At 36.8% G+C, this 27,487-nt stretch overlaps 1 protein-coding gene across 1 annotated transcript; it reads right to left on the bottom strand.

Moving 5' to 3' along the window:
- Window positions 1-568: 568 nt before the first annotated feature.
- Window positions 569-27,487, bottom strand: LOC129954099 (MAU2 chromatid cohesion factor homolog). Its single transcript, XM_056067769.1, has 3 exons — window positions 26,516-27,487; window positions 19,427-19,917; window positions 569-1,094 (listed from the first exon to the last, which is right to left on the bottom strand). The coding sequence occupies exons 1-3, from the start codon at window positions 27,416-27,418 to the stop codon at window positions 641-643; spliced, it is 1,848 nt and encodes a 615-aa protein (XP_055923744.1). The 5' UTR covers window positions 27,419-27,487; the 3' UTR covers window positions 569-640.

The following is a 27,487-nucleotide window of genomic DNA, read 5'->3' as shown; positions in this document are numbered from 1 at the left end:
ATCAAAGGTAACGAAGCAGCAGATACTTCTGCAAAGTTAGCTACCAACTCACCACTAATCTCTTCAAATGTAGTCAATAGATACGATTCTTAAAAAAATCAATAATTCGAAAGGGTCGGTCAACCGTACATACATAATAAAATAACCCAACGAAATTAACAGCGCTACCATGATATTTCTAAAAAAAATCCAATTTAATAAAAAAAATTAAGAAATAAATTTATTGTATTATAACCTAATATGTATACTTAAGAAGGTTGATGGACATTTTTGTTAATGCTTTCATAAAATCTACTATTTAGAATTTTAAATTGCAATTAATGATACAAATAAATTTAAAAAAAAAACATGAGACATTTTTTTGTATGGGGATGAGACATCTGTATAGTTTCTTATCTCTGCTTCTATTGTACTTACATAATTATTTTAGTGTAATTAACTTACACTTTCCCAACACATGGGTATGAATAAAAAGACAAAAATCCCCTATTGTTCTGTGCTTTTTGGGGGACTTTGAACACTCTACTGAAGGATAGCGTCGTTTTAATAAGGATATAACATAAACCGAGATGTTTTAGTTCTTTTTTTTATTACAGATACATTACAATTATATAAAGTATTTGCAATCCAGGTAAGCTGCCTAGAACTGCTCGTATGTTTGATTTGGAGTTGTGGCATGTTGAGGAACAATCATCATTTGTCCTACAATTCCTGAGCTTATCGTATTAGATTCTGATGTAACAATAGGTTCCCCACTAAACCAATTGATAAGAGCATGTTGCGGCATTGTAACGCTTTTCCTTTGATCGGCAATCAGATTCTCTGAGTACTTGACATGATTCGCATAAGCTTCTTTTTCGTGCTGCATATCTTTAGACATTCGATGAAGGTCTTTTAGTATAGCGCTTCCCCATAACTGGACATGAATATCGGGAATTTTTGAAGCTAATTGCATTGCTGGAGTTACCATGTTCATACTTTCTTTAGAATTTCCAATACTTAAGAAGACATGACTGAGAAGCACCAGTGAACACGATGTAAGGCGATTTAGATCCTCAGCATTTGCCATTTTAAGAGTTTCACGAAGAAAGCGCCTAAAAGTAGAAATTCGGATTAGTGAGATTAGACAGCATTCTAACTTATTCGCATAATATATGAATACAAGATGGTATGGTATGATACGTTTAAAATAAAATGCGCAACTGGGTGCCACAAACTTTCTCCTGTATCCAAAGCCTATCTTTTCAAAGAGTACTTTAATTTTAAAACATAAAAAACGTGTCTACAAAATGAGTGTCTTCAAAACTTAAATGACACTTCGTTTCTCAAAAGAACCTTAATTTATTAAATTTTTGTTTTGGAAAATTCGAATCGGGGCGACTTTTCCACTATCGTAATACAATGTTTAATTATAGTCTCGAATTCGTAATTTTTTACGAAAGCAATACTTTCTATGAGCCGCAGGTAAAAATATGGTGATATTAATGGATTGAACGATTAGGTTCGTTTTGTTACGAGCAGTCGCTGAAATCCGAATAAATGTTATTAACGCGCCAGATATAGCTATCATTTCACCATTAAAAACAAAAATTGGAATTTTTTTGACAGGCGATATTTAGAAATTTTTGTCATTAAAAAAAATTCCTGATTGAAATTCACCGAAAAATCTTTGTATATAAAAACTATAGTACTCTTATGGAACATGAATTTTTATTTCATTGATGGTTTACAGGCGTGGCTCGGAGTACTGAACATTTTTTGTGGAGACTACAGAAGTTAAATCAAAAACCAAGTTGAGGAAAGGAGTTGGTTGTATTGTTTTCACTCTCGTAAGAAATCAAGGGAGTAAGTAATAATATATTTGTTTACGGTTTTTGTCATGAAGATATTCATATGTATTGAACTATGTAGGTTTTGTTTGATATCATTTCAAATTTATGAAATAAAAAATAATTCAAATTTATTTTCTCGATACCTATAATGTTGTCAAATGTTGAAAATTCTACATATGTACATAGTTGTGTCGATGTACATATTTAAATATAGGCAATAGATTTTTGTTTTTCCATTTTTTGAAAAGAAGCAGTAGGTTAGGTGTATATACATATATGTACATATGTACATAGGTAGGGAAATTCAGTTTTAAAGCAGTTATGTACATACATATTTAGGTAGGTAGGTAAAGTAGGTTTGAAGCACTAATTAGCTAGTGTTTTCAAATTTGTACCTATCCAACTGATTAGCTTCTTTTTAAACTTGTACCTTTAACAACATACAAATATGTATGTACGTACATACGTATATGTATAACTACATTTACATGATGGGTTATTCGTGTTTAGCATATTATTGCAAGCATGGTTAAAAATACTATAGGTACATATTTACTGTAGGTTAATTTTTTCTAAAAGTTTTGAGAAATGTTATCAACAGTATTTTGTATTAAATAAATTAAATTTAAAAAAAAAACAAATAACCAATTGTTATAAAAATAATTTAATATTGAAAGTTAATAATTATAACTAAAATAATAATAATAAATATAGGCTGGGATGCGACCCACACTGCTTACAAAATATTCATAACAATATTTTTTGTACGATAAAATAATTTAAAGTCAATATTTACTTTCATCTTTCAATATTTAAGTAGAAAACAATTTATAATTAATTGTTGTTGTTTTTGTAGGTTTTCGTGTTTTTTCAATAAGGTAATTTTTCGTTGCATACAATTATTTTAGGGATATGTCATATCATTTTATGTTCATAAAATATTCGATTTCGACAGTTATATTTGTATTTATAAAAAAACGGTTAGTTAAATTTGTATCACCATGGTATCAGTTTTGTATTATAATATATAATATAAAATTAAATCAAGTCGCTATTGTAAATAAACACGCACTCAATTTTGTTGGGAGTCCTATCTGCTACAAAACGGAGCTGCACAGAAGGACCAGAGCTGCTCGCGAGCTCTACGGGCAGAAGAGGAGAGAGGAACACCGGCTCCTTAGATGGAATCAGTCTCCTTGACATTGCATAAGATCCTTTCTGCCGTATTATGTGAACGTCTGAAGCCGTTCGTCAACAACCTGATAGGTCCTCATCAGTGTGGCTTCAGACCAGGACCAGGTTGGGATAGAACTTTTTTTATCAGTTTTCAGGACGGTCATTAAGTCTACTATGCGGCATTTCAGGGTTATCCATTACTTACGGGATACCCTGTATAAATAATGAGAATAGGGACAGTTGTTTGGGAGCTAGGGCTAGTTTACTTCGCAAAACAGAGAAAAAAGAGTTTTTTGAAACTTTGAGCACGTGTCGGCAGCATTTAGCGTTATCGAATCGAGCTGAAATTTTGGCTAGCTAAAAATCTGCAAAGGCTGATCATTTTATGGGGTTCCCCCGTAACGAATTCGACAAAAAAAATTTCTTCGGGAGTTGCGGTCACCCTATTAGAGTGACCGCAATAAATCGATTTTCGAAATTGGGTCGGGGGAACCCCATAAAATGATCAGTCTTTGCAGATTTTTAGCTAGCCAAAATTTCAGCTCGATTCGATAACGCTAAATGCTGCCGACACGTGCTGAAAGTTTCAAAAAACTCTTTTTTCTCTGTTTTGCGAAGTAAACTAGCCCTAGATCCCAAACAACTGTCCCTATTCTTATTATTTATACAGGGTGTCCCGTAAGTAATGGATAACCCTGAAATGCCTCATAGTAGACTTTATGACCGTTCTGAAAACTGATAAAAAAGTTCTATCCCAACCACAAGAAAATTTATATGCATTTTTTTGTTCTGTGCTTTATTTTTTTTCTTACTTTACATTTTTGAATACCACGGCTACAAGTGAATAAGTTCCATCATTTTTTTCAGGAATATTTTACATTACTTGTGCCAACACATAAGTAGAAGAAAATTATTATAACTGTTGGACTTTGCGGTTTCTACGATGGTGTCCTAATAACAAAACCAAAAGTTTTCAACTTCTAGGGCCGAATACATTATTGATAAAAATGTCAAAAAAGTGCAGTTGCCTCCACACGATTTTCTTGTGGTTGGGATAGAACTTTTTTTATCAGTTTTCAGGACGGTCATTAAGTCTACTATGCGGCATTTCAGGGTTATCCATTACTTACGGGACACCCTGTATAAATAATGAGAATAGGGACAGTTGTTTGGGAGCTAGGGCTAGTTTACTTCGCAAAACAGAGAAAAAAGAGTTTTTTGAAACTTTGAGCACGTGTCGGCAGCATTTAGCGTTATCGAATCGAGCTGAAATTTTGGCTAGCTAAAAATCTGCAAAGGCTGATCATTTTATGGGGTTCCCCCGTAACGAATTCGACAAAAAAAATTTCTTCGGGAGTTGCGGTCACCCTAATGTACATATGTATGCTGGAAATGGATTCTTTTATATCTGGTGCATTTTTTGGCAAAATTAAGGCCAAGGAGATCTTAAATTGGATTTAAGGAAGAGGCCTAGTTGGCCAACATGAACCAGGAACCCCTTTTTTATTATGCAACTTCAGTCTCCGTCTATCTTTCGTTGCGTAGACATCGTTTCTTATAATCCGATCTTTCACTTTCTAGTGCATTATCATCTCCCTCTCTTTATAAACCGGTTTGCTTTTCAGTAATTTTTTTTTCTCCCTTTCTCACCAAAACTGTTATCTTTCTTTCCATATATAACCCTATTTAATTGCTTATACAGCCCTCTCCCAACGGGCTAAAATGTATGGGAACAGATATAAGGGGTTATCTCCGGATAAACCCCTTAGCTCTCCACCCGTGCACTCTCCTCCACCTAAACGAACAAAACAAATAATGTCCCAAGAAGAATTTCCCGAACACCCTCAATCAAATAGCAAAAATCCGAAATTTATACTAATTTCATCAATAGATGATAAAAAACCTCTTTCAAGTGTAAGTGTTTTTGTGTTGAAGAAAGCTATAGACGCGATTAGCAAAGAATACGACAGCATTAACCAGCTCCGCGATGGTAACATTCTTATTCTTGCAAAGAATAAAAGAATAGCGGAAAAATTTATAGCAATCTCTAATTTAGCCAACCAGTATCCGGTTAAAGTGAAATACCATGATAATCTTAACTCGTGTAAGGGTATCGTATTTGCACCATTCCTTACTAATGTTCCCGAATCTGAAATCATTTCTGAAATGTCCTCCCAGGGGGTCACGGATGTGTACAAATTCACCAGAAAAATCGACGGGAAACAGATTCCCACTGGACTTATGTTGTTCACATTTGACCTCTACCAACCACCGACCACGGTGGAAATTGGTTTCTATAAAGAAAAGGTTAAAGAGTACATCCCTAACCCAATGCGCTGTCGCAAGTGCCAAATTCTAGGTCATACCACCAAAAGGTGCTCCAAAGATGAAGTCTGTGCAATTTGCAATCTCCCACCTCATGAAAACGCCCCCGAAAGTTGTACACGTGTGATGTGCGCAAACTGCCCCCCAACTGCCGATCCCCATCCATCCTCATCCGTTAAATGCCCCAAATATATAAAAAACAAAGACATTTTGACGATAAAAACTAGAAATAAATGTAGCATGTCAGAAGCCCAACGCCTATATAAAATTACTAATACAAATACAACTCATACAAACGCAAATACTTATACTGAAATAGCAAAGGTAGGTAATAACAGTTCTTCCGATAATGCCTCTTCACGTGAAAAATCAAATACAAATACAAATAAAACAGCAAAGCCTAGCCTAAATGATAAAACTCAAAAACCAAAATATAATTTCTCCAACACATCAGCTTCCTCTTCTCTCTCAAACTTATCAAATGCATCAACTTATTTTTCTCTTTCTAATCTATCAAAAACATTAGATAATCAAACCGCTTTTACTCAGCACACTAACACTTCTCAACAAAAAACAGTTCAAACACATTTAACTCAAACTAGTTCCCAAAAACAACAAAACAAAACCGAAACAACTCAATCATCTTCTTCAATTTCTTCCACTCAATCAAAACACAACGAGCTTGAAACTATGGACGTCTCTACTGACGTAGTGGCATCTCCCATATCCTCTATTACTCACTCTCTCCTAGAACAAAAAAAATATTTTATACCCCCATCTGTAAATGATGATGAAAAAGAATCCGATTTATAATAAACTTCCCGCAAATGCGACCCCCGCTGACCGTTTGTCAAGACGCTTGGACCATGGGAATGGCCCAAGCGCCTTGACTACCGGACAGCGGGATCGAATTATTAACACCAACACACAATCATCTTCCTCTATAACATCACAACCGAAAATAAAAGTAAACCGCACACTTCAAATCCAAAATTTACTGAAAGTTCTTCAATGGAACATGAAAGGTTACTCAAATAACTACGATGAGCTTAATCTTCTTATAAAGGAACATTCACCTTGTTTTATGTCCTTGCAAGAAACGCACTGCTCTTTTCAATCTACTCATGTTGTCCCAAAATCGTATATAGGATACTTTCATAATTTTCCAACAAACTTTACGAATAAACAGGGTATTGCTGTTTTAATAAAAAATAACATTCCCCACAAACAGATAGCAATTAACTCTAACTTACTAGTCCTTGCTATAGAAATACAATCTGGCATTAAATTAACGATTGTTTCTATTTACATTTTACCTCATCAAAATTTTAACAAAAATGACCTAATAGATATTCTGTGTCATATAAACACCCCTGTTTTACTAACAGGAGATGTAAATGCTTGGAGTGTACTATGGGGATCGCCCAAAACTAACGCTAGAGGCTCTATTATAGAAGATTTCATTCTAAGCTCCAACCTCTCAGTTTTAAATGATGGTTCGCCCACGCATTTATCAACCCACAACACTTTGACACATATCGATATTAGCTGCTGCTCTGGCTCTTTACTACCAATAGCAACTTCCCACACTTTAGACGACCTTCACAATAGTGACCACTTTCCACTAATTACAACTTTTGATTTAGGTATATTCAATACACAAGTTATTAACTCCCCCAAATTTATAACAGATCGAGCAAACTGGCCTAGTTTTGGCTTTAACATAAATAAATACATGGCAAATAAACCCGTATATTCAGACTTAAACAAAGAAGCCGCCTTACTGGTTAAAGCAATTCGATATTCTGCTAACTTATCAATACCACAATCTAATCCTAAAATAAATAAAAGAGTTGTACCGTGGTGGACTCCGGAAATAGCTAACCTTAGATTAGTTAAAGTAAATGCTTGGAAAAAGTTTAAAAAAAACCATAATCAATTAAATTTAATTAGTTATAAAAAAGCAAATGCCGCCTTTCGACGTCAAGTTAAAATCAGCAAAGCCAAAAATTTAAATGAAATTACTTTATCAATAAATAGAAACTCAACCACCGCAAAAATATGGAGCAACATCCGATGTTTAACAGGAAATTTTCCTTCGAAAATAATAAGATGTATAGTGTCACCTCAAGGCCCCATCTCTAATCCTTCTAAAATTTGTAATTACTTTGCTAATATTTGGTCTGAAGACTCGAGTGATATTAATTTTCCGGTCAGTTATTGTATAGAAAAAAACGTTTGCATCAATAAAAACATGCAAATACACACAACTGACACCTCGGCTCTATATATCGAAAACCCTATTGAACTCAAAGAACTTGAAAGCTGCCTTACTAAACTCAAAGGTAAAACCCCAAGTCGGGATAGGGTATCTTACCCGATGCTAAAAAACCTTCCCCTTGAAATAAAATGTAGGCTACTGAACTTATATAACAATATTTTTTCAACTGGAGTTATACCTCTGAGTTGGAAAATTGCTTGTGTTATTCCGATTCAAAAACCTAAAAAAGACATATCCACCATTAGCGGCTACCTCCCAATTTCTCTTATCCCATGTATTTCTAAAATCATGGAAAAAATAATCGCGAGGCGTCTTCAATGGTTTACACAAAGAAAAAATCTAATTAGCCCCAATCAAGTTGGTTTCAAACCAGAAAAGGGTTGCATCGATGCACTTTTACATATTGATAACTACACAACAAATGCTCTATCATCCCGGAATCGTGTTTCAATCCTGTCAATTGACTTTGAGAAAGCGTTTGATAAAATTGGGATACATCTTGTTCTGAACAAGCTACACTCTTGGAGGGTAGGTCCTAAAATAATACAATACGTAAAATCATTTTTAACTAGCCGAAGATTCTGTGTAAAAACTAACAACTCCTACTCTTCAACATATAAGCTTCACAACGGCATTCCTCAAGGCTCCCCGCTATCAGTGGTCCTGTTTCTTATTGCCTTTCAAGAATTATCAATAATTGTAGATAGACATAAACTTCTAGACCATTGCATCTATGCAGATGACCTCTATGTCTTGAGTAAATGCAACGATTTAGTCAAAACTAAAGAAATGTTCACTAACCTGATAAATGAAATTCTTGTTTGGTCGAATACATCTGGTGCTAAACTCTCACTAGAAAAATGTAAAATATTGCATATTTGCCGAAAACTAACTTGTTCTCAAACACTAACACTATATATAGATAATATTACAATTAACTCGGTTGATAAACTAAACATTCTAGGTCTTACTTTTAATAAAAAATATAAATGGAATGATCACATAATTAATCTTAAAAAGAGCCTGGCTGACAGAGGAAACATTATAAGTTATTTAGCATGTAAGAAAAGTAGTGCACATATTAACACATTATGTAACGTTGTCCGAGCCCTTTTACTTAGTAAAATTGATTATGGTCTTTGTATATACGGAAGTTGTCCTAAGTCCGCACTAAAAATCATCAAACCGATGTATCATCATGCAGCGAGAAGGAGTATCAACGCTTTTCCCACCACCCCAATTAAAAACATATTAGCAGAAGCAGGACTGCCCTCAATCGAAGAACAAATTATAAAAACAAGAGGAAACTGCTTTGCCAAACTTTCGTTCTCATCCGGATCTATAGCTGAAAACTGTTTTAAGTCAGCAATTCGCCGGCATATTCCTAAAAGAATAGCATCCGCAATAGAAACAGTTGTTGAAGTTGCAACTGATTTGAACCTTCCATTGAGACATTACTCCAAATATAAGGCCTTGCATCCACCTTGGACAATCAAAGAGTCTTCTTTTATTCTAGACCTTAACTTCAATCGAAAAGGCATTACTGACAACAGATACTACCGTGCTATCTACAATGACATCTCTAACGAACTGAAATCAAAAGGATGGTCTTTTATTTTCACCGACGGGTCAAAAATAAGCGAAAGCGTGTCATTCGCGGTTGTCGAAGAGAATGGATTGCTCATTAGCACGGGTCTACTATGCGAACAAGCTTCTATTTTCACGGCAGAGGCTCATGCTATATTGGAAGCGGCCAAAACTTCTCTAAAAAGAAAGGGTAAATACATTATAACAACCGATAGTATATCTGTTATAAACGCTATCCGTAATGATAAATACAATGTTTCCGTTATAAACAAAATTAGAGACATTCTCATTCTTTCACCAAAAAAACTTAAAATAATGTGGACCCCTGGTCACACAGGAATTCAAGGGAACGAATATGCCGACGAAGCTGCTACTGCGGCTCACAAAACACCACTCTACCTCTTTGAAACATTCACTAAAAAAGACCTAGCTAACGCTATTCAAATTGGCAATGCAAAAATGAATCAAGAGGAATGGAAAACATATATTCACCACTACGTCACCATTAACCCAAAACGAGACAAGCCAAATTACCCAACATCTACAACAAAAATCGAGAACACAAATTTCATAAGACTTCGTTTAGGTCACACATCCTCCACCCACCAACATCTGCTCCGTAAAGAAAACCCTCCGATTTGCACTACATGCAACGCAGTCATCGATATAAAACACATTTTGGGCTTAGGACAATGTTCACTACCTAGTTCCATCATAAACGATATTCTTAAAAATAAATCTATTATATCAATTTTAAAGGCTCCATCCATAGAAAATATATTAATAATTAATGAATTTATAAAAGCATCAAATATTTCTATATAAATTGTATCTAAACATTAGAGCCGTTAGTCCCTGCAGCTTGTGCTCACTAAACAATATTACCATTGTAATTATTTTATAATTATCTTGTTAATAAATAATAATAATAATAATATTATGCAACTTGAGTTCGTAGATGTTCAGATGCCTATCCACTTCTAGTCTCACTTCCCCAAGGTGAACATCTAGTACCTAGTACCTCAACTAAAGACTTTCTTCTAACCCCAGTAGAAAGTTAGCGTCTCCAGTTCTATTTACTAGCAGCTAGTGAACACCTATAGGGCTTCTACGACATATTCGTAGGCCAGGCCCAGCGGTTTGTCCAGCTTGCGTCATTTGGGTAATAGTAAGGATCTGACCCTCCAGGTTGGGGGTTGTGTTGTCTAGGTGAGTTTCTGACCACGTACAAATATCCTAGTTAAAAAGCACCAATAAGCTTTGGATACGGACCGATTTACTGATGACGAACCAAGCAAACTTAATTAGGAATATGAACTTCTGATCTGTACGTTGAATGTTAGTTTGGGTTAGGAATAAGCGCATGCTTCAGAAGAGAAAGATGAATACACCAAAGAAGCATACTTCGAGCTTTTGGACAAGACATATGAGAAGTGCCCTTTTTATGACATTAAAATTGTCTTACAAGAAGATTGTAACGTCAAGCTAGGAAGAGGAGACATTTTTGGTGGAACAATCGGGAGATACAGGCTGCACGACAGCAGCAACTCACAAATTAACTGTCAACAAAATTGACCACATTGCGATCGACGAACGATTCTTCTAGATGTCCAAAAATTCCGAGCCAAGGTACGGTTACGGATATCCCGACCAATCCAAAGCAATGAAGTACTGTGAAAAGATTTGACGTTAGGCGGCTACATTCGCAAGAGTCAGAACAGTATTTTTTACAAAGGACTTCAAGCTTTCAATGATTTACCAAGTGTATTAAAGACTGAATTAAATGTAAAAGTTTTCAAACGAAAAATTATAGCGCATATAAAAACTCAGCGCAATGTATCATTATAAATGTAAATTATAAACATTCATATACATAATTATATTATTAAGTTTATTTAAAAAATTGTTAAATTATTTATTTCTTTGATGTTAAGCTCTCTTATTCCACTCCATATAATATAAAATTAATGTAAATTTATATCATTTGTAATCAAATAGTTGAAAAGCTAAATAAACACACATACATACATACATACAAGAGACTGCTCTGCCATGTCCTTTTCCGATCGAGTCTCTAACAACCCCTAAGTAGTCCTATGCTGCCTTCATAATGCATTGGAAACCAATGGGAACATTGGTTTCCAGCCATTAGAATGCTAGGTTCTACACGGCCACCACACCGAAAACTACGAATGCCGGCAAAAACTCAAGAATCACCTAAAACAATTTTTCTATAACGATCTAAGAGATCTCAATCATATTAATATAGTCAGACTCTCATCTTTCGTAAAAGACTAAAACTGGTTTTATTGAGCTTAGAAGAAAGCCTCAAGATTCATTGTTATCACTATGGGCCATTAAAGATTACTACATTTGTCGTACGCCATCACTCCAGTCACAACATAACCATCTTCCTAAGATGGCTTGTCGAATTGCAGAAGCTGAGTAAGGTCATTGATTCTCGACAATTTTCTCCACATGAGTCCTTAAACTAATGGAAGTTCTTATCCCTCTGCCTTCCCAGAATCATCACCCATTTCCACATAAACAAGGCATACCAGCCTACGTTTATGTCATCAACTCCCATCCCACCTCCCACGGTGTAATGGCGAAAAAGCTAGACAGCGCTCCTATCTCCTATGCTCCTTCTCACTCTAGGTAACCTAGCTGAATTGCTGTTACCAAATCCCAATCTTTTCCTTACATATCAGAACGATGATTTAACATAAACTGACTCCTCACCCTATCTCTTCCTCACCAACCATTGCTGGATCTAAGGTGTTAAACGACCCGTGCCGATGATTAGCCTGGCTGGGGCCCAATTCAAAAATAGCCCAGTCTCTAACCGAGTATCCGGATACCTGGAGACCTCCGGATTAATCTGTACATGCGAATCTCTGTGCAGACGGACCTAAATTCGGCAACATTAGCCTGATATGCGCGCACGCCCCTACAGAAGAGAAAGACGACAACACCAAAGATATGTTGTTTGAGCTCTTACACAAAACATATGAGCAGTGTTCTAGCTACGATATTAAAATAGTCCTGGGCGATTTTAATGCCAAGCTAGGAAGGGAAGACATCTTTGGTGGAATAATCGGGAAGAACAGCCTGCACGACAACACTTCCAACGACGGATTCAGGCTTATAGATTCTGCTGCGTGGCGAAAAGTCATGGTAGCCAGTACGCTTTTTCCACATCTCAACATCTACAAAGGAACTTGGACTTCTCCAGATCAATCTACCGTCCACCAGATTGACCATATTGCGATCGACGCCAGACACGCTTCCAGCATCATGGATGTACGAACTTTCCGAGGAGCTAACATCGACTAGGACCACTAACTCGTTGTAGCCAAGGTAGCACTTCGGATTTCCAGACCCAAGGCAAAACAGGGAGGTGCTGGGAGAAGGTACAACGTCGAACGGCTACAATCGCCAGAGATCGCCAAATCCTTTTCCGACCGAGTTACAAGTTACCTCTCTCGAAGTTCTCTGCCGCCAACACAATGTATCGACACCAGTGGCAACATTGCCAAGATGCAATCAGAGAAGCCGCCTCTGATGTGCTGGGTTTCAAACAGCCACCAACAAGGAATCTCTGGTTTGATGAGGAATGTCGCGAGGCAAATGCAACCAAACAACAGGCACGAGAGCTGCTCATGAGCATGTACATAAACCTAAAACCGAAGGCTGCAAAGACGAAAGTGGAAACATCATAGTGGAACCGCAGTCAATGCTGAGGATATGGAAGGCTCACTTCTGCAGACTGTTTAACGGCGACGACGAGGATGATCCATTCAACATAGACGACGAAAGCCAACAATCCCGTCCTCCCGACTTATACGAAGTAAAGATTGCCATATCTAAGCTGAAGTCTAATAAAGCCGCTGGAGCAGATGGCTTGAATGCCGAGCTCTTTAAAGCAGCTGGAGATAAGTTGGTTAGGAGCATGCACCAACTTATCTGTAAGATATGGTCGGAAGAAAACATGCCCGATGAATGGAACCCCAGTATTGTTTGCCCGATCCTGAAAAAAGGAGACCCTCTAAACTGCACCAACTATAGAGGAATAAGTCTACTTAACATCGCCTATAAAATCTTCTCTGCCGTAATATGTGAACGTCTAAAGCCCATCGTCAACAACCTGATAGGTCCTTATCAGTGTTTTTTTTAGACCAGGAAAGTCCACAGTTGATCAAATATTCACATTACGGCAGATCCTGGAAAAAACCCAAGAATACCAAATCAACACCCACCATCTTTTCATCGATTTTAAGGGCGCATATGACAGCATATACAGGGACGAGCTGTATAGAGCCATGTCTAGTTTTGGCATCCCTGCCAAACTAGTCCGTTAGTGCAGGATGACCATGGAGAATTCACGCTGCTCCATAAAGGTTGGAAACAACTTAACAGAACTTTTCAATGTCAAAAAAGGTCTTAGACAAGGTGATGCGCTGTCATGTGATTTTTTGTAACATCGTGCTTGAAAGAATAGTGCAGAGCTCACACGTCAACACTAGAGGCACTATTTTTCAAAAGTCTGTCCAATTACTAGCATATGCTGATGACATTGACATAATCGGAAGAACTCACCGTGATGTCAATGGGGCCTTTGTGAGTATTGAGGCAGAGGAGCAAAAATGGGTATAACGGTTAATGAGAGCAAAACAAAGTACATGCTGTCATCAAGAAAGGACAAACAACACCGTCTTGGTCAAAATGTAACCATCGCTGTAAACGCAGAAAACAACACCAGCGCTGAGACTCTTGTTACCGCAGAATAACTCTTGTTACCGCTGTTTCTTTGGACTAAGAAAGCAATTGAGTGGTAAAGTCCTCTCTCGAGAGACCAAAGTGTTGCTATATATGACCCTTAACATCCCCGTCCGGTGCAGAAGCATGGACTATGACAAAAGCGGATGAAAGCACCTTGGGTCGGTTCGAGAGAAAAGTTCTTCGTGTGATCTACGGTCCCGTATGGATTAAAGGGGAGTGGAGGAGAAGATGGAACGACGAGCTGTACGGGCTGTACATCGAATAAGATGGCTGGGTCACGTAGAGCGCATGGAAACCAATGCTCCAGCCTGGAAAGTCTTCGAATCCACACCCACAGGACAGCGCAGTATAGGAAGACCGCGGATCAGGTGGCGCGCACAAGTGGAAGGTGACCTCACCCAACTTAGAGCGCAAAACTGGAGACATCTAGCGAGGGACCGAGCGTGAATCGTAAAAGATCTCTTGAGGGGGCCGTACCGATCGGCACAATATCGGCTGATCGTTGGCAGTTGGTCAGTGTTAAGGTCTCGGGTGGCTTTTTAAGCATTTTGAGAGAGCTTCCAGGACCACTTCCTTCCATAAGCGATGGGGGTTGGCATCAAGGCCATGTCAAACTCATGGTTTGTGGCGAACAGAGGTCTTGTTACTTATACAACCTCGCTGTCAGGGGGTAGATGAAATTTGGCCAGGTGCGAAGCTCGAGGTTGTCGCTAAGGAAGACATTCCTAGCAGACCTAGAGCCCGCATTTGGATTCCAATCAATCCTGCTGGCATCGAGGACATTATCGAGATGGTCAAAGTTTGTAACCCATCCCTTCCGACGCATAACTGGAAGATAGCCAAGCTAGAGGAACTGAAGGGTCTTTATAGGAGTGCCGTTGTGGTACTCAATAAAGAATCCTTGACTTCTCTAGCCTTGACGAATGGCTCCATAAACTATGGCTTCGAATCCATTAAAATTCGAATTTATAAAAAGATGAGGTTAACGCGGATAGCGGGCCTCCAACAACAACCGAAGGTGAACTCGCGGTTAGTGGGCCTGGGACGTCGTCGTCCCTAACACAGGGTGACGATCCACCCTTGCCCTCTCCAATCACGACTCCACCCTCGAAAAAAAGTCGTAACAGTGCATCCTCAGACTCAAACAAAACCGTGGTGGAGGTTGATCTGCCTAATTGTAGCCAAAATGCTGTAGTTAGTACAGATTAATCTCCAGCACTCCATAAAGGCCTCGGCCTCACTCCTTCTTCATCTGGCAAGACACGGGGAAGACATTGTCCTGATCTAAGAGAAATGGATTGTGGGATCCGTTGTTCGAGGCCTCAGGACTCCTGAGTACTACACAGTGTGTGTGACAGATAAAGGTGAAACTAGAACTCGCATACTAGTGAAACGTAGCTATGAACAGATCGCTGGAAATTGCTTGTCCACTTATACATATGAGAGGAAAGAGGAAACCACAATGGTGGCCTCAGAGCTTGAATCGCTCAGAAGAGAATGTAGGAAACTCCTTAACCGCGACAAAAAAACAAGAGTAGCATCTCACTGGGATTCTTACAAAGAATTCCTAAGAATTTTTAAGAAGGCACTAATTAAATCTAAGCGATCTTCCTGGCGATCCTTCTATGGCACGATAAAAGAAACTTCAAGCTGTCAGAATAATACAAGGTCTGATCTGAGATGGAATAATACCAGCCGAAATACAAAAAGCATCAGACATTATTGCACCGATCCTTGAGGCCATATTCCCTCGGCATGGAGGGAAGTTAAATTTGTTTTTATGCCCAAAGCAGGTAAATGCTCGCAAGGCAATCCTAAAGCTCTAGAAAGATTGTTTGATGCCCATTTAAGGGTAATTATTGATACAAGACTTCCGTCTACGACTCAACATGTCTACAAACCTTAGTACGCACCATCGAATACTCCCTCCAGCATAGAGAGTTCACTAAGTTGCTTTCCTTGACATCGAATGTGCTTTTAACAACGTGGACACTTCTGCATTAACAGCTCTAAACGTAGAGTTCGCAACCTGGGCAACCCTTCTGGCAGACAATTTGTTGGTAGAGGGACTACTATCCCCTCTCCTCTGAAACCTAGCAGTGAATGAAATCCTAACTAGTATAGATCCGGAGGTTTTCAGAGTGATTGCTTATGCGGTAAGGTTGTTATAGCGGTTTCAGGAAAGCATCTTAACACCTTAAAAGAACTCTTACAAAATGCGTAAGATAGACTAATACTATGGGCTGATCGGTGTGGACTGGGTGTTAACCCACACAAAACCGAATTAGTATTATTTTCGAGGAAATACCAAATTCCATTTAATAAACCTCGCTATATAAAAGGAAACCATTTAAAATTCTCAGACGAGGCTAAGTACCTGGGTCTTATTTTAGGTAAAAACTAAATTGGAAACGCAATGTAAAAGAAAAAGTCAAAAAAGCTACTGTAGCTCCCTTTTCTTGCCAAAAAGCTATTGGTGATAAATGAGGCTTACAACCCAGTATCACGCATTACGGTAATTAGACCGATTTTAATGTAAGGTGTGGCAGTATGGTGGACTGCTTTAGAAAAAGCTATAAACCACTACAAAATAAACAAAGTCCAACGTTCAGCTTGCCGATGTATAAGCGGATCGCTTCGTACAACTTGCCTACGATCAAGTTGCTTGCTATCTTTAAGCAGATCGCATTTAAGCTCGTCTTATAAATGACTTTTGCAGAAGCTGTATGGACGAGGAAGAAACAGTTCTTCACCTTTTCTCTACATGCCCTGCGCTAGTTCAAAAACGCAATAATTACATACGAGAATTTTTCTATAAAAGCTTCTAATAAGGCTCTCACGTTTCGTAAGGGAATCAAACTGGTTTCATTGAGCTTAGGAGAAAGACTCAAGATTCGTGTGGTATCACAATAGGCCTTTGAACTGGCTAAAGTGTGTACTATTCCATCACGGTAATCCACTTTAACCTAACCTAAATATCTAGTTACTGGCAGCTTTGCCAACATGTAATCAGGAATGCTGCGGAAGAAGTGTTAAGGTTCTCACAGCCTCAACTAAGGAGCCCATGGTTTGACTCCGAATATGCCAAAACGGAGAAGAAGAGATGAAGAGTGAAGACTAGGAAATCCAAGAATGGCTTAGTAGGTTTTATAGACGAGTCAAGAGAAAAACATCGGGATTTACTAGCCGACCAAGAGCCAGCAAAGACAGGAGGGAAATACTATAGTGGAGAAGCAGTTGATGCTAAAAATTTGGAAGTATGAAGCCCTCGATCCCGCGAACGACCAGCCCCGACTAATCTATTTGAATGATGATCTGGAGTTCCACCTACCCGACCTGGAACATGCACCAACTCATAACCAAAATCTGGTCGGAAGAAAACATGCCCGATGAGTGGAATTTAAGCACTATCTGTCCAATCCATAAGAAAGGTGATCGTTTTTTTTATGCCAACTACAGAGGCATCGCCTATAAGATCATGTCTAGCGTATTATGTGAACACTTGGTACCATTCACAGATAAAGTGTTTGGTCATTATCAGTGTGGCTTCAGGCCTGGAAGATCTTCCATCGACCAAATTGTCACTCTACAGAACACCATAGAACATAACATTAATACGCATCATCTTTTCATCGAGGACTTCGACAAACCGATGAGCTGTCATGTAACTGCTTCAATATTGTTCTTGAGAGAGACACGAAACACCAACGTCAACAATGGCTTCACCTTTCAAAAATCCACACAATAACTTGGGCATGCAGATTACTTCGACCTTATCGGAAGAACCAAACGAGCAATTAAGGTGCCTTTTTCGGTGTCGAGTCTGAAGCGAGCAAAATGGGTCTTGTGATTAACGAGGACAAATGGAAGTTTTACTGTCAGCGAATAGAGTCGATTCCCTTTGTAGACTCAGTCAGAACGTGACCATTGATAGGTAAAACTTCGAGGGGGTAAATGAATTTATCTATCTCTGCAAATGACATCACCGCTGAAATCAAACGTAGAATTACTCTTGCTAATCGCTGGCCTAATACAAGCTGTACAGCGACTTGCCACAGGTCAACGAGTTCAACGATTAGAATGGCTACGGCATTTAGAGTAAATGAACATCGAAGCTCCTGCCCGTAGAGTATTAAACGCTAAGCCTGAGGGAACCAGAAGCAGACTTCATCTCCGGTAGAGTGATCAATTTGAAGCCGACACACGCCACCGGCTTGTTTTTCGAAACTGGATACAACAAGCTAGAGATCAAGTAAGCTGGCGGGATCTATTACTTGAGGCTCAGGAGCACGATGCGCTGTAGCGCTAACTAAAGTAAGGTAAGGTAAGGCTGGACAAATCCTGTTTACTATACGCTGAAAAAGAGGCATGTAATTAAGAAAAGGTGGAAAAGCTTACACAAAGCAAATTGTCTTTATCAATCTAGCTTACATAGGGCATGCCATTGTGGACGAGCGTTGTAACCGAAGATAACGTGGTGTGTTGTAGTATTTTTTTCCGGTCATGCAAAAATTTGGTTCGTCGAATATGACATTTACAGGCAATGATGATTTCAATGCAAGGATAATTTGCAATTATTCTTTAGATGAAGCCGGGCAGAGCATCAAATTCGTTACAAGTTGAATTTCTGTCCAGATTTGGACTTTGATAAAGAAAATATGAATGGATGAAGTGCTTATTTACCGTGAATTTTAACCACATGAAGTTAAAGTTTATGTTAGAGCACAAGCCATATTGTGGCTGAAGTTGGTATGCAACCTATATGCATATGTCTACGACTTATCCATGGTGGGGAAAGAATAATGGAACTTGGTAATACTCATTAAGATTATATTTTAAACGATCGGAATCTTCACCTGAATATTTGTCACAGTTTTAATGTATGTGGCATAGAAATTCTTGTTAAGACCACGAATATTGCCAAAATCCACTATGATCATACATTTCTTTATTCAAAACTGTTGAAACACAATTCGGACAATTATTATTATACGTGTATGTTCTATATAGATTCTAATTTGATCTTTTCAATAACAGATTTCCATTAGTGTTACGCGTCAGTGAAAATCTGTATACTAATCCACCCCTGGTTAAGTAGTAATCACATTCATTAGTATATCCAAAACATCGGCCAATTGTTGTACGCAATGTATAGGTATACAAAAAACCGTACGTAATGCCTACAATTAAGCGAAAGCTTATTTTTCATTTTTTAAAAGTGTTTTGTTTTAAAAACCAAACAAAAACAATATGAAAAGAACAATGGGTATAAAAAGATGAATATCATCTGACCAATTTTGTTATCGTCAAATAATGTCGCATTTTTTGTTTGCATCGCCTTTTTAGTATGAAAATGATATATTTTATTTTATAATATTTCAGTTATGACATAACGAGTAAGTTCACTAGTATACAATAAAAACAAATTCAAAAATTAACTTACTTAGCTTCATGGAAACTGCTTTTGTGAAACGCATGAAGACCTTGCACATAGTAGAATCCTCCCATAAGAGCTTGGGAACTATATGAATGAGTGTTTTCAGTGGACACTGAATCCAGAATTTGCTTCAAGTCTTGATCTCGTTTTGTCCTGAGATAAATTATTGCTAAATTCAAGTTTGCGAATAACTTTAAATCTCTCTCCGCAGTTTCATTTACACACGCTACAAACTGTCGTTCGGCGTAGTCAAGTAAGCTCGTGGACATTGAGTATAGCCCAAGCAAGCAATGTAACTGAGCTGAATGGCGTTTTAAAAGATTTGAATTTGAAGTCGCAAGACAAACATCCCTGGCTGCTGCGATTTCAGTGATAGCTAATTCACGATTACCCATCACCATGCGGCACATCACAATGTGTTCCAAAAGAATAATTTTGAAGACTGAAAGTATCGGTTTGTCGTCCTGGCATTTCAATTTCTCAATTTGAGTGAGAGCCTGTTGAAGAAAAGATTTTAAATAATTATAAAAAAGAAGATACTTGCACGTTACTCAACAATTCATATTATCACTGAAGTTATAGACTATCTCTTGTGTATTTGTTTTATTTCCAATTTAAAATCTATAGATTGAACACATATCTATTCTTTTAAAATTAAACATTAAAATGGGATCTACAAACACACATTACTCACTGGTTATACATCTCGGTCATTATATAACGTTTTCTATGCACACTGCAACAATCTGTCACAAACTTAGCAGTCTTCTTATGTATGAGTGGAACATTCCGCTCAAACCCCTACGCTGCACTTGTTGTTCTGTTCCATCTTATAACGCTAGAAGTCTTCAACTAATACAGGCATTCGGTTTAAGGCCACTCTGCCATTCTGAAATCGTTCAGATCTCTAAACAGTAACGTCGACTACATAATCCCCCCTTCCACCATTCATTAAAAACTTCCGATTCTCTATCCCTGAGAAAATTTATCATTTTTGGAAGACGAAGCAATTCACTTCTATACATACGGATCTAATACACTGTAGCGTGTTCCACGCAGAAATTTCAGCAATCAAAGAAGCCCTCTCTTGACAAAAAAAAAGTGATATCTGCTGTGTGATATCGTGATATCGTCAAGGCAGTTCTTTAGATCCATGTGGTATCACAACTTATCCTAACGTAATATTGGAAAAACGTGTATTAAAAAAAATTCAAATGAGAGACACAATTTCCAGGTTAACAAAATACTAATAATTTAATTCATTGAATTAAATTAACTATTTTCATAAATTTATACCATAAAATTTAATAACTCGGGCATGAAATTTAATAATAAGGACAACAAACGGGATAGCATGTACTAAGACAACTTTCGAAATTGAAAACTCTGAAAACGCTGTTTGACTAATAATCATTTATACAAATTTATAGATCTTTTATCAATTAGTTTAAATATGTCCCAAAAATGTAAGAACATTTTTTTAATTTTTGAAAAGCATTAAAACGTATGCAAAAATTTGTATATGATTGTCAATGACATTAGTTTTTTTGAATAACCTTTCCCTTTAATTTTTATTAAATTTTGAATATTCTGGATCTTATCTGAAAATTCTTAAAACTTAGTTTGATTAACAATCCACTGAACGATTAGGCGCCAGTTACAAGAAATTTAAGATCAGATTTTTAAAATTCCTTGTCTGCGTTCTATAACATTACACAGACTCTATGAAACAATGGAGCAATAGGCTCGGATAATTAGCTAAGTATGTGAATAACAAAAATTGTTAATATTAATATTTTGTGTTTTATACAATTAGTGCGGCTTTTAATTGATGGTTGGATGTGGTTGCCTTGCACTTTATATTGGCTTATGTCCGGAATTGCTAAACTTGTAAGCGCGGAAGTTTGTTCAAAGAAACAAAAATTACAAGTCACAAAGAAAAAACACATATTTTATGAAAAATTTGAATAAATTCTTGCGAAACGACCCCTTCAAAATGGCAACCTGATCCGGAACAAAAATGGACTACGATTTGAGTATGTACCTGGAATGTAAATACACTCTTTACACCAGGGCCCTATTTCATAAACACTGACAGGTGACAATTCTACAAATTTGTCATACTTATGTTATAACTTTTCATCGCATAAAGTATTAACAGGTGACAGTTAAATACGACAATTTTGTCGAAACAATGACAAATTTGACACTTTTATACTTTGGCAGTCTTTTTGTTACGTACACATAAGAAAGTGAATTGATCTACAGTATTATTTATTTATGTACAAATTGTGTATGTATGTACACAAAAAAATTGAAATAACTGTTTTTCCATTTCATTTAATTTCTGCAGACGCGAAATATGTCCTTAAATTGATACTCACTTAAAAAAATATAAATTGGGTGGCGCAACAGTCCGTTGTGAACTACGGCCTGTTTATATGCCGAATCCGAACGGCTAGTTTGAGAAAGCACTTTTTCATGACAAGAGTTACTCTTGGAGAATTTGTCGCAAGTGGCAGTACCCGTGAACCCACTTTAGATGGCATAGGCAAGGATCGAAAATACAACTGCGAATTTTATTCTTCTGGTTCGCCAACATATTGGCCATCTGATACTAACAAAATACCAGACCTTATAGACTTTTTCGTAGTTAAAGGTATTAAACGAAATCATATCAGTGTCGAAGGTAATTACGATTTATCATCAGATCATACTCCAGTAATTTTATCACTGAGCGAAACAGAAATAATAGAAAAAAGTAATCCCAAGCTCGTGAATAACAGAACAAACTGGAACGAATTCAGAGACAAACTTGAAAATTTTATAAACCTAAGATCCCCTATGCAAACAATTGAACAAATTGATGATGAAGTAGAACAATTTATTGCTGATGTGCAGCAGGCTGCAGAAGAAAGTACTCCATCTATTTCGAGAAAAAGAAATAAAATATCCTATCGAAATAAGGGAGTTGATATTGGAAAAAAGAAGAGCTAGAAGAAAATGGCAATCCACGAGATTCCCAGATGATAAGATAGTTTTTAACCGTCTTAACAACGAATTAAAAAAAAGAATCTGTGAGTTTAAAAATGATTCACTAAGTAGATTCCTGAAAAGTCTGACGACGGATGCTTCTACAGAATACTCCTTATGGAAAGCAGCAAGCGCCTAAAAAGACCTCAGACACAAAACCCGCCGATAAAATCTCAAGATGGTAAATGGATCGGAAACCCGAAACAAAAGGCTGATCTCTTCGCTGAACATCTCGCGAATGTTTTCAAGCCATTCCCAGCAAGCACAGCTACAGATCCCTTACAGTTTGTTGACAGAAACGACGAATGTGAAATACCTTTTGTCACGCTCAAAGAAGTAAGAAGCATGTGTCAACATAAGTTGTCAAACAAAAAATCACCAGGGTACGATCTTATAACTGCTCAGGTTCTGAAAGAAATGCCTCTTATAGCCTTCAAGAAACTCCAATTTATAATAAACGCATGCCTTAAACTAAGATATGTGCCACATCATTGGAAAATTGCAGAAGTCATTGTTATACCTAAACAAGGTAAGCCACCAACAGAAGTTACATCTTACAGACAAATATCGCTTATACCAATCATGGCAAAAGTTTTTGAAAAACTGCTACTGAAAAGGCTTTGCAAAATAATTGAAGAAAGAAGACTAATTCCGAGCTATCAGTTTGGATTTAGAAATAAACATTCCACGATAGACCAAGTGCATCGAATTACGGATGCTGTGGAAAAGGCACTTGAAGAAAAACAAGTATGCTCGTCTGTATTCTTAGATGTTGCTCAAGCTTTTGACAAGGTTTGGCACTTGGGACTTGAGTACAAACTGCATAGGGACTTCCCCAGGCAGTACTACGAAATACTGAAATTCTACGTTACGAACCGACTCTTTAGAGTATGGTACGACCAAAATTACTCGGAACTTAAGAAAATTGAAGCCGGTGTACCACAAGGAAGTGTCCAAAATACAGTCGATAAAGTGAGTGATTGGACGCACAAATGGCGTATCAAATTAAACGAAACAAAATCGACGCATATAAACTTTACAAACAAAAACATAAACAATGTTCCAACAGTACAGAAGTACCTTACTCCAATACCGCCAAATACCTTGGAATGAATTTGGATGCAAAGCTTAAATGGAAAGAACACATCAAAAAGAAAAGAGAAGAACTAAACTTGAAGTACAGAAAAATTAACTGGTTAATAGGAAAGAACTCTGACCTATCTATCCAGGGTAGTCATTCCGTAATTTCCAAAACGATAATCGTCAAAACGATTATCATTTACGATATCGTCAATAATTTGCTTCACGTAACTTTATCACTATCGTCTCGTTCAATCGTTTTCAGTATAAGGTTGTTGAGTATACTATACTATGACTGAAATGTCAAATTGAACTCAACGAAAAATAATGCTTGTTCAATAGCTTGAAAATGTTATTAAACTTGGTTTTTCTCTATGAGAAATTTTGAAAATTTGCAAAAAATGTATTGTAAATAAACATGCCCCCTATTTTGTGATGTTTATTGTTATTGTCACCTCTTGTGCTTTCATTTGTTGACGCCGAAGATAAAACTATAATATCAAAATGTTTATCAAATTTCTGATATTTTTGTAAATCAGCTGCAGTAATAAACCCAATTTCGTTCTTTGTCCAAGGGAAGGAAGTGAAGAATTCATTTTATCCACAGGGAACATAACTTAGCTTCAAAAATATTTTTTGTTTCCAAAACTAATTTGGATAAGTGCTTTGTGCAAGAGCGATACTTGAATAGATAGAATGTCCCATTCATCTCTTAATTTTCTTCGTAACCGAATTCATTGTATTTTTAAGAGTTTTTAGTTTGATTTTGTAACAAAACTTAACTACACCGAATTTTTTTGACTTCAATTTGCTTAGTTGTCAATGAAAATTAAAACCAGACGATACCTACTTAGCTATCGTGCAAACGATATCGTTTTGACGATATCACTTTGACGATTATCGTCTTACGTGAAGTGAGACTATCGTCGAAACGATATCGTCAAACGATTATCGTTTTACGGAATGACCCTCCTGGTTAACAGATATATATGTAGGTATATTTACCAATACAAAAACTTTAAATCTAAGTCAAAGCTCGTAGGACAGTGACATATGGTGAATTGGAGCTACGTTTACTTGTCGAAGTAACTATGACGTAATGAATAAATGACTGTTTTTCCAGACAGAGAGAGTTTTTGGTGCAATCACTGCCCACTGTCTATACCAACTACATAACTAGCCTTGAAACTAATTGGGTTGCGATAAATCTTTGGCTAAATATTAAAAAAAAAAAAAAAAAACAAGATACGTTTTATATCCGGTTTGAAGTCAGAGAGACGAAAGAGGAAACCTTTAACTTTCTCTGCAGTTTCCTTAGTACAGCTAAGAGCAGAGACTATTGCGAACCCTATCTTTACCTTTGAAATACATAGATAAATGACATTCTCCCAAAAATCACTATAGTTAGAGTTTCCACAATCTAAATCCACACCAACCTTTTATCAACCTCCACCAATACTAATTCTGATCATATTCCGGCGATCCATAGAGATCCGAATGAGATGTCTTTGGCTTTTGCTGATGCACCAATACTAATTCAGAAAAAAAAAACGTATAACTTGGAATCAAACGGTGATACAAGCTCCATTTACTTTTTCCGACAAGATCAATGGGAATAACATAAAGAACATCTGATTTATGGAATCAGAACAGAAATAGAATGAAATATACAAAACATATTTAATGATCAAGGCATTTCTGGTTAGGTAATGGAATTAGAGAACGTACTCTTACCCTGAAATCATCAAGAGTGCCAAGAACTGGCAAATAAACTCCTTTTATGAAAAATTATGATCCTAAGTTGTATGTACATAATATAGTGCAGACAGGTAATAGGTAAGGAAATATGTATAAGTTTGATTTGATAAATTCAAATTTATTATACTAACCAGAAACTGTCTTAAATTAAAGCCACAAGATCAATGGGAATAACATAAAGAACATCTGATTTATGGAATCAGAAGAGAAATAGAATGAAATATACAAAACATACTAAATGATCAAGGCATTTCTAAAAAGAACTCAATTGCTAGTGGGACAAACTTTTGGCGATATTTGTGTATGTCAATAGCTGTAAGAATATTTTGAATAGCATAATACGAAGGTTTCAGTGTTAAGCATTAAGTTTCTGCGTTAAATTAAGCCATTATTCAATAATTTGATAACTTTATTTAAAGTAGTCTAGTTGCTATTTGCACTTTATTTTTATATTTTTTTTTCTTATCTTATTTTTTTTAAGAATATATATTTTTTTTCTTGATAACTTTATTTTGTATTACTCTAATGTAATAAAAAAAAAAACTCTCAACCATTTCTGTGTGCGAGTACTGTTGTTAGGGATGGAGGGGACCTGCAATTTTAAGCCGATACCCAAAAGGGCTAATTTTAGAAAGCACTTTTCATGACAAAAATTACTCTTGAAGGATTTTTCAATTACTCAATTCTTCGCAGTATCCGTGAAAAAAATGTTAGTTTGCACAGGCAGGGATTGACTCAAGACCTCTGGCAAAAAAGTCCAAAACCCTAATCATCACCAATTGTTCTTCTTACAATTTTTGAGCCCAACTTTCCTTTACACGAATTTTTACACACGGTATGTTTTTTGATAAGTATGAGCAAATACATAATAAATATACATAAATATGTACATATATACATATTAATTTGTAATTTTTTGGCGAGAAAATATTACTGTTTTACTATATTTTTAAATTATTCATACGTTTTAATAGAATTTTATTGAATTTAAGGTATTGTATAATTCCGATGCAGGAATTAAGTAAGTTAAAAGAAAATTTTGCCCCAAAGGCCTAAACAGAACAGTTTTTAAATTAAGCCCCGACTTTTCACCTTGTCAAAGGCGACCAATATTTAAATGTTAATAGATTTACTTTACATTATTCCCAATATTCTAATTCTAACTAATGTTATACTTAATGCGAGACATCTTACTATGTTGTATCAAATGTTTACAGTACTTGCCTTCTCAGTATATTTCTGGGCTTTGTCCATGTATCCAGCCATCATAGAATGCGAGACGGTGACTAGATAAACCAATACATACAGCTGCTCTTTTGGTATCCAAACAAACATTTCAAGTGGATGTTGACCAAATATTGCATCATCGGAGGGCCAATTGGGTGCCATGATGGTTTGAATGCTCATCTGTAATTGCTTTAAACTCGGCTTCACTGTCTTCACCTGACCCAACGCCAGATAATAACAAACCTGTAAAACTAAGAAAAATACCTTCAGGTATTCTTTTTGGTGGGGATTAACAATGTTATTATCGATAATAGATCCTGCTTGATTTAATAACGTCAGAACATCGTTTGTTTTCCGTTCAATCATTAATATCATGGCCCGGCTAAGAAGAAAAAGAACTTTTAAGTAAGTGGCATTTGCTTCCTCAGCGGATTCGGCGCCAACCGCTAACAGCTCCGATGCCAAACTGTATTCTTTGTCAGTGGCGTGAATCTGAGAAAGCTGTAGTAGCAGCTTACAATGCCAATAAACATTGTTCTGCGATAACTCTACAGCCTTACGTAGGATTCCTTTGGCTAATGATCCCAATTCCATTTGTAGGTATAATTTGGCCAGCAAACTTGCTGTATCAAATTTAACATCATCGAAGTTCATCAAGCTCTCCGAGAGTTTCCAAGCCTTTTCTAAATGACTTCGGGCTAATTCGATATTTTTGGTGTATGCCATAAGAATTTGACCCATTTGCAAATGAGTTCGAGCCTCTACTTTAGAAGGTGGCTGAAAAGTGAATAAGGCTTGAAGACACTGAATGCATTTTTTAACATTTGGCGGATTTGCGGTGCGAAAGTACTCCGCTAAACCAAGAAGTGAAATATAACACGCATCCTGACCAGCAGCCATTTTTAAATAATTACACTAGCACCCGCGTTTCACATCTCATAGTTATTATTAAAACTATACTACTCTACT

The sequence above is a fragment of the Eupeodes corollae genome, chromosome 1 (assembly GCF_945859685.1).
Source record: "Eupeodes corollae chromosome 1, idEupCoro1.1, whole genome shotgun sequence".
NCBI lineage: Eukaryota > Metazoa > Arthropoda > Insecta > Diptera > Syrphidae > Eupeodes > Eupeodes corollae.
Note: the sequence above shows the minus strand (reverse complement) of the source record. Positions and strands in the feature narration are given on the sequence as shown.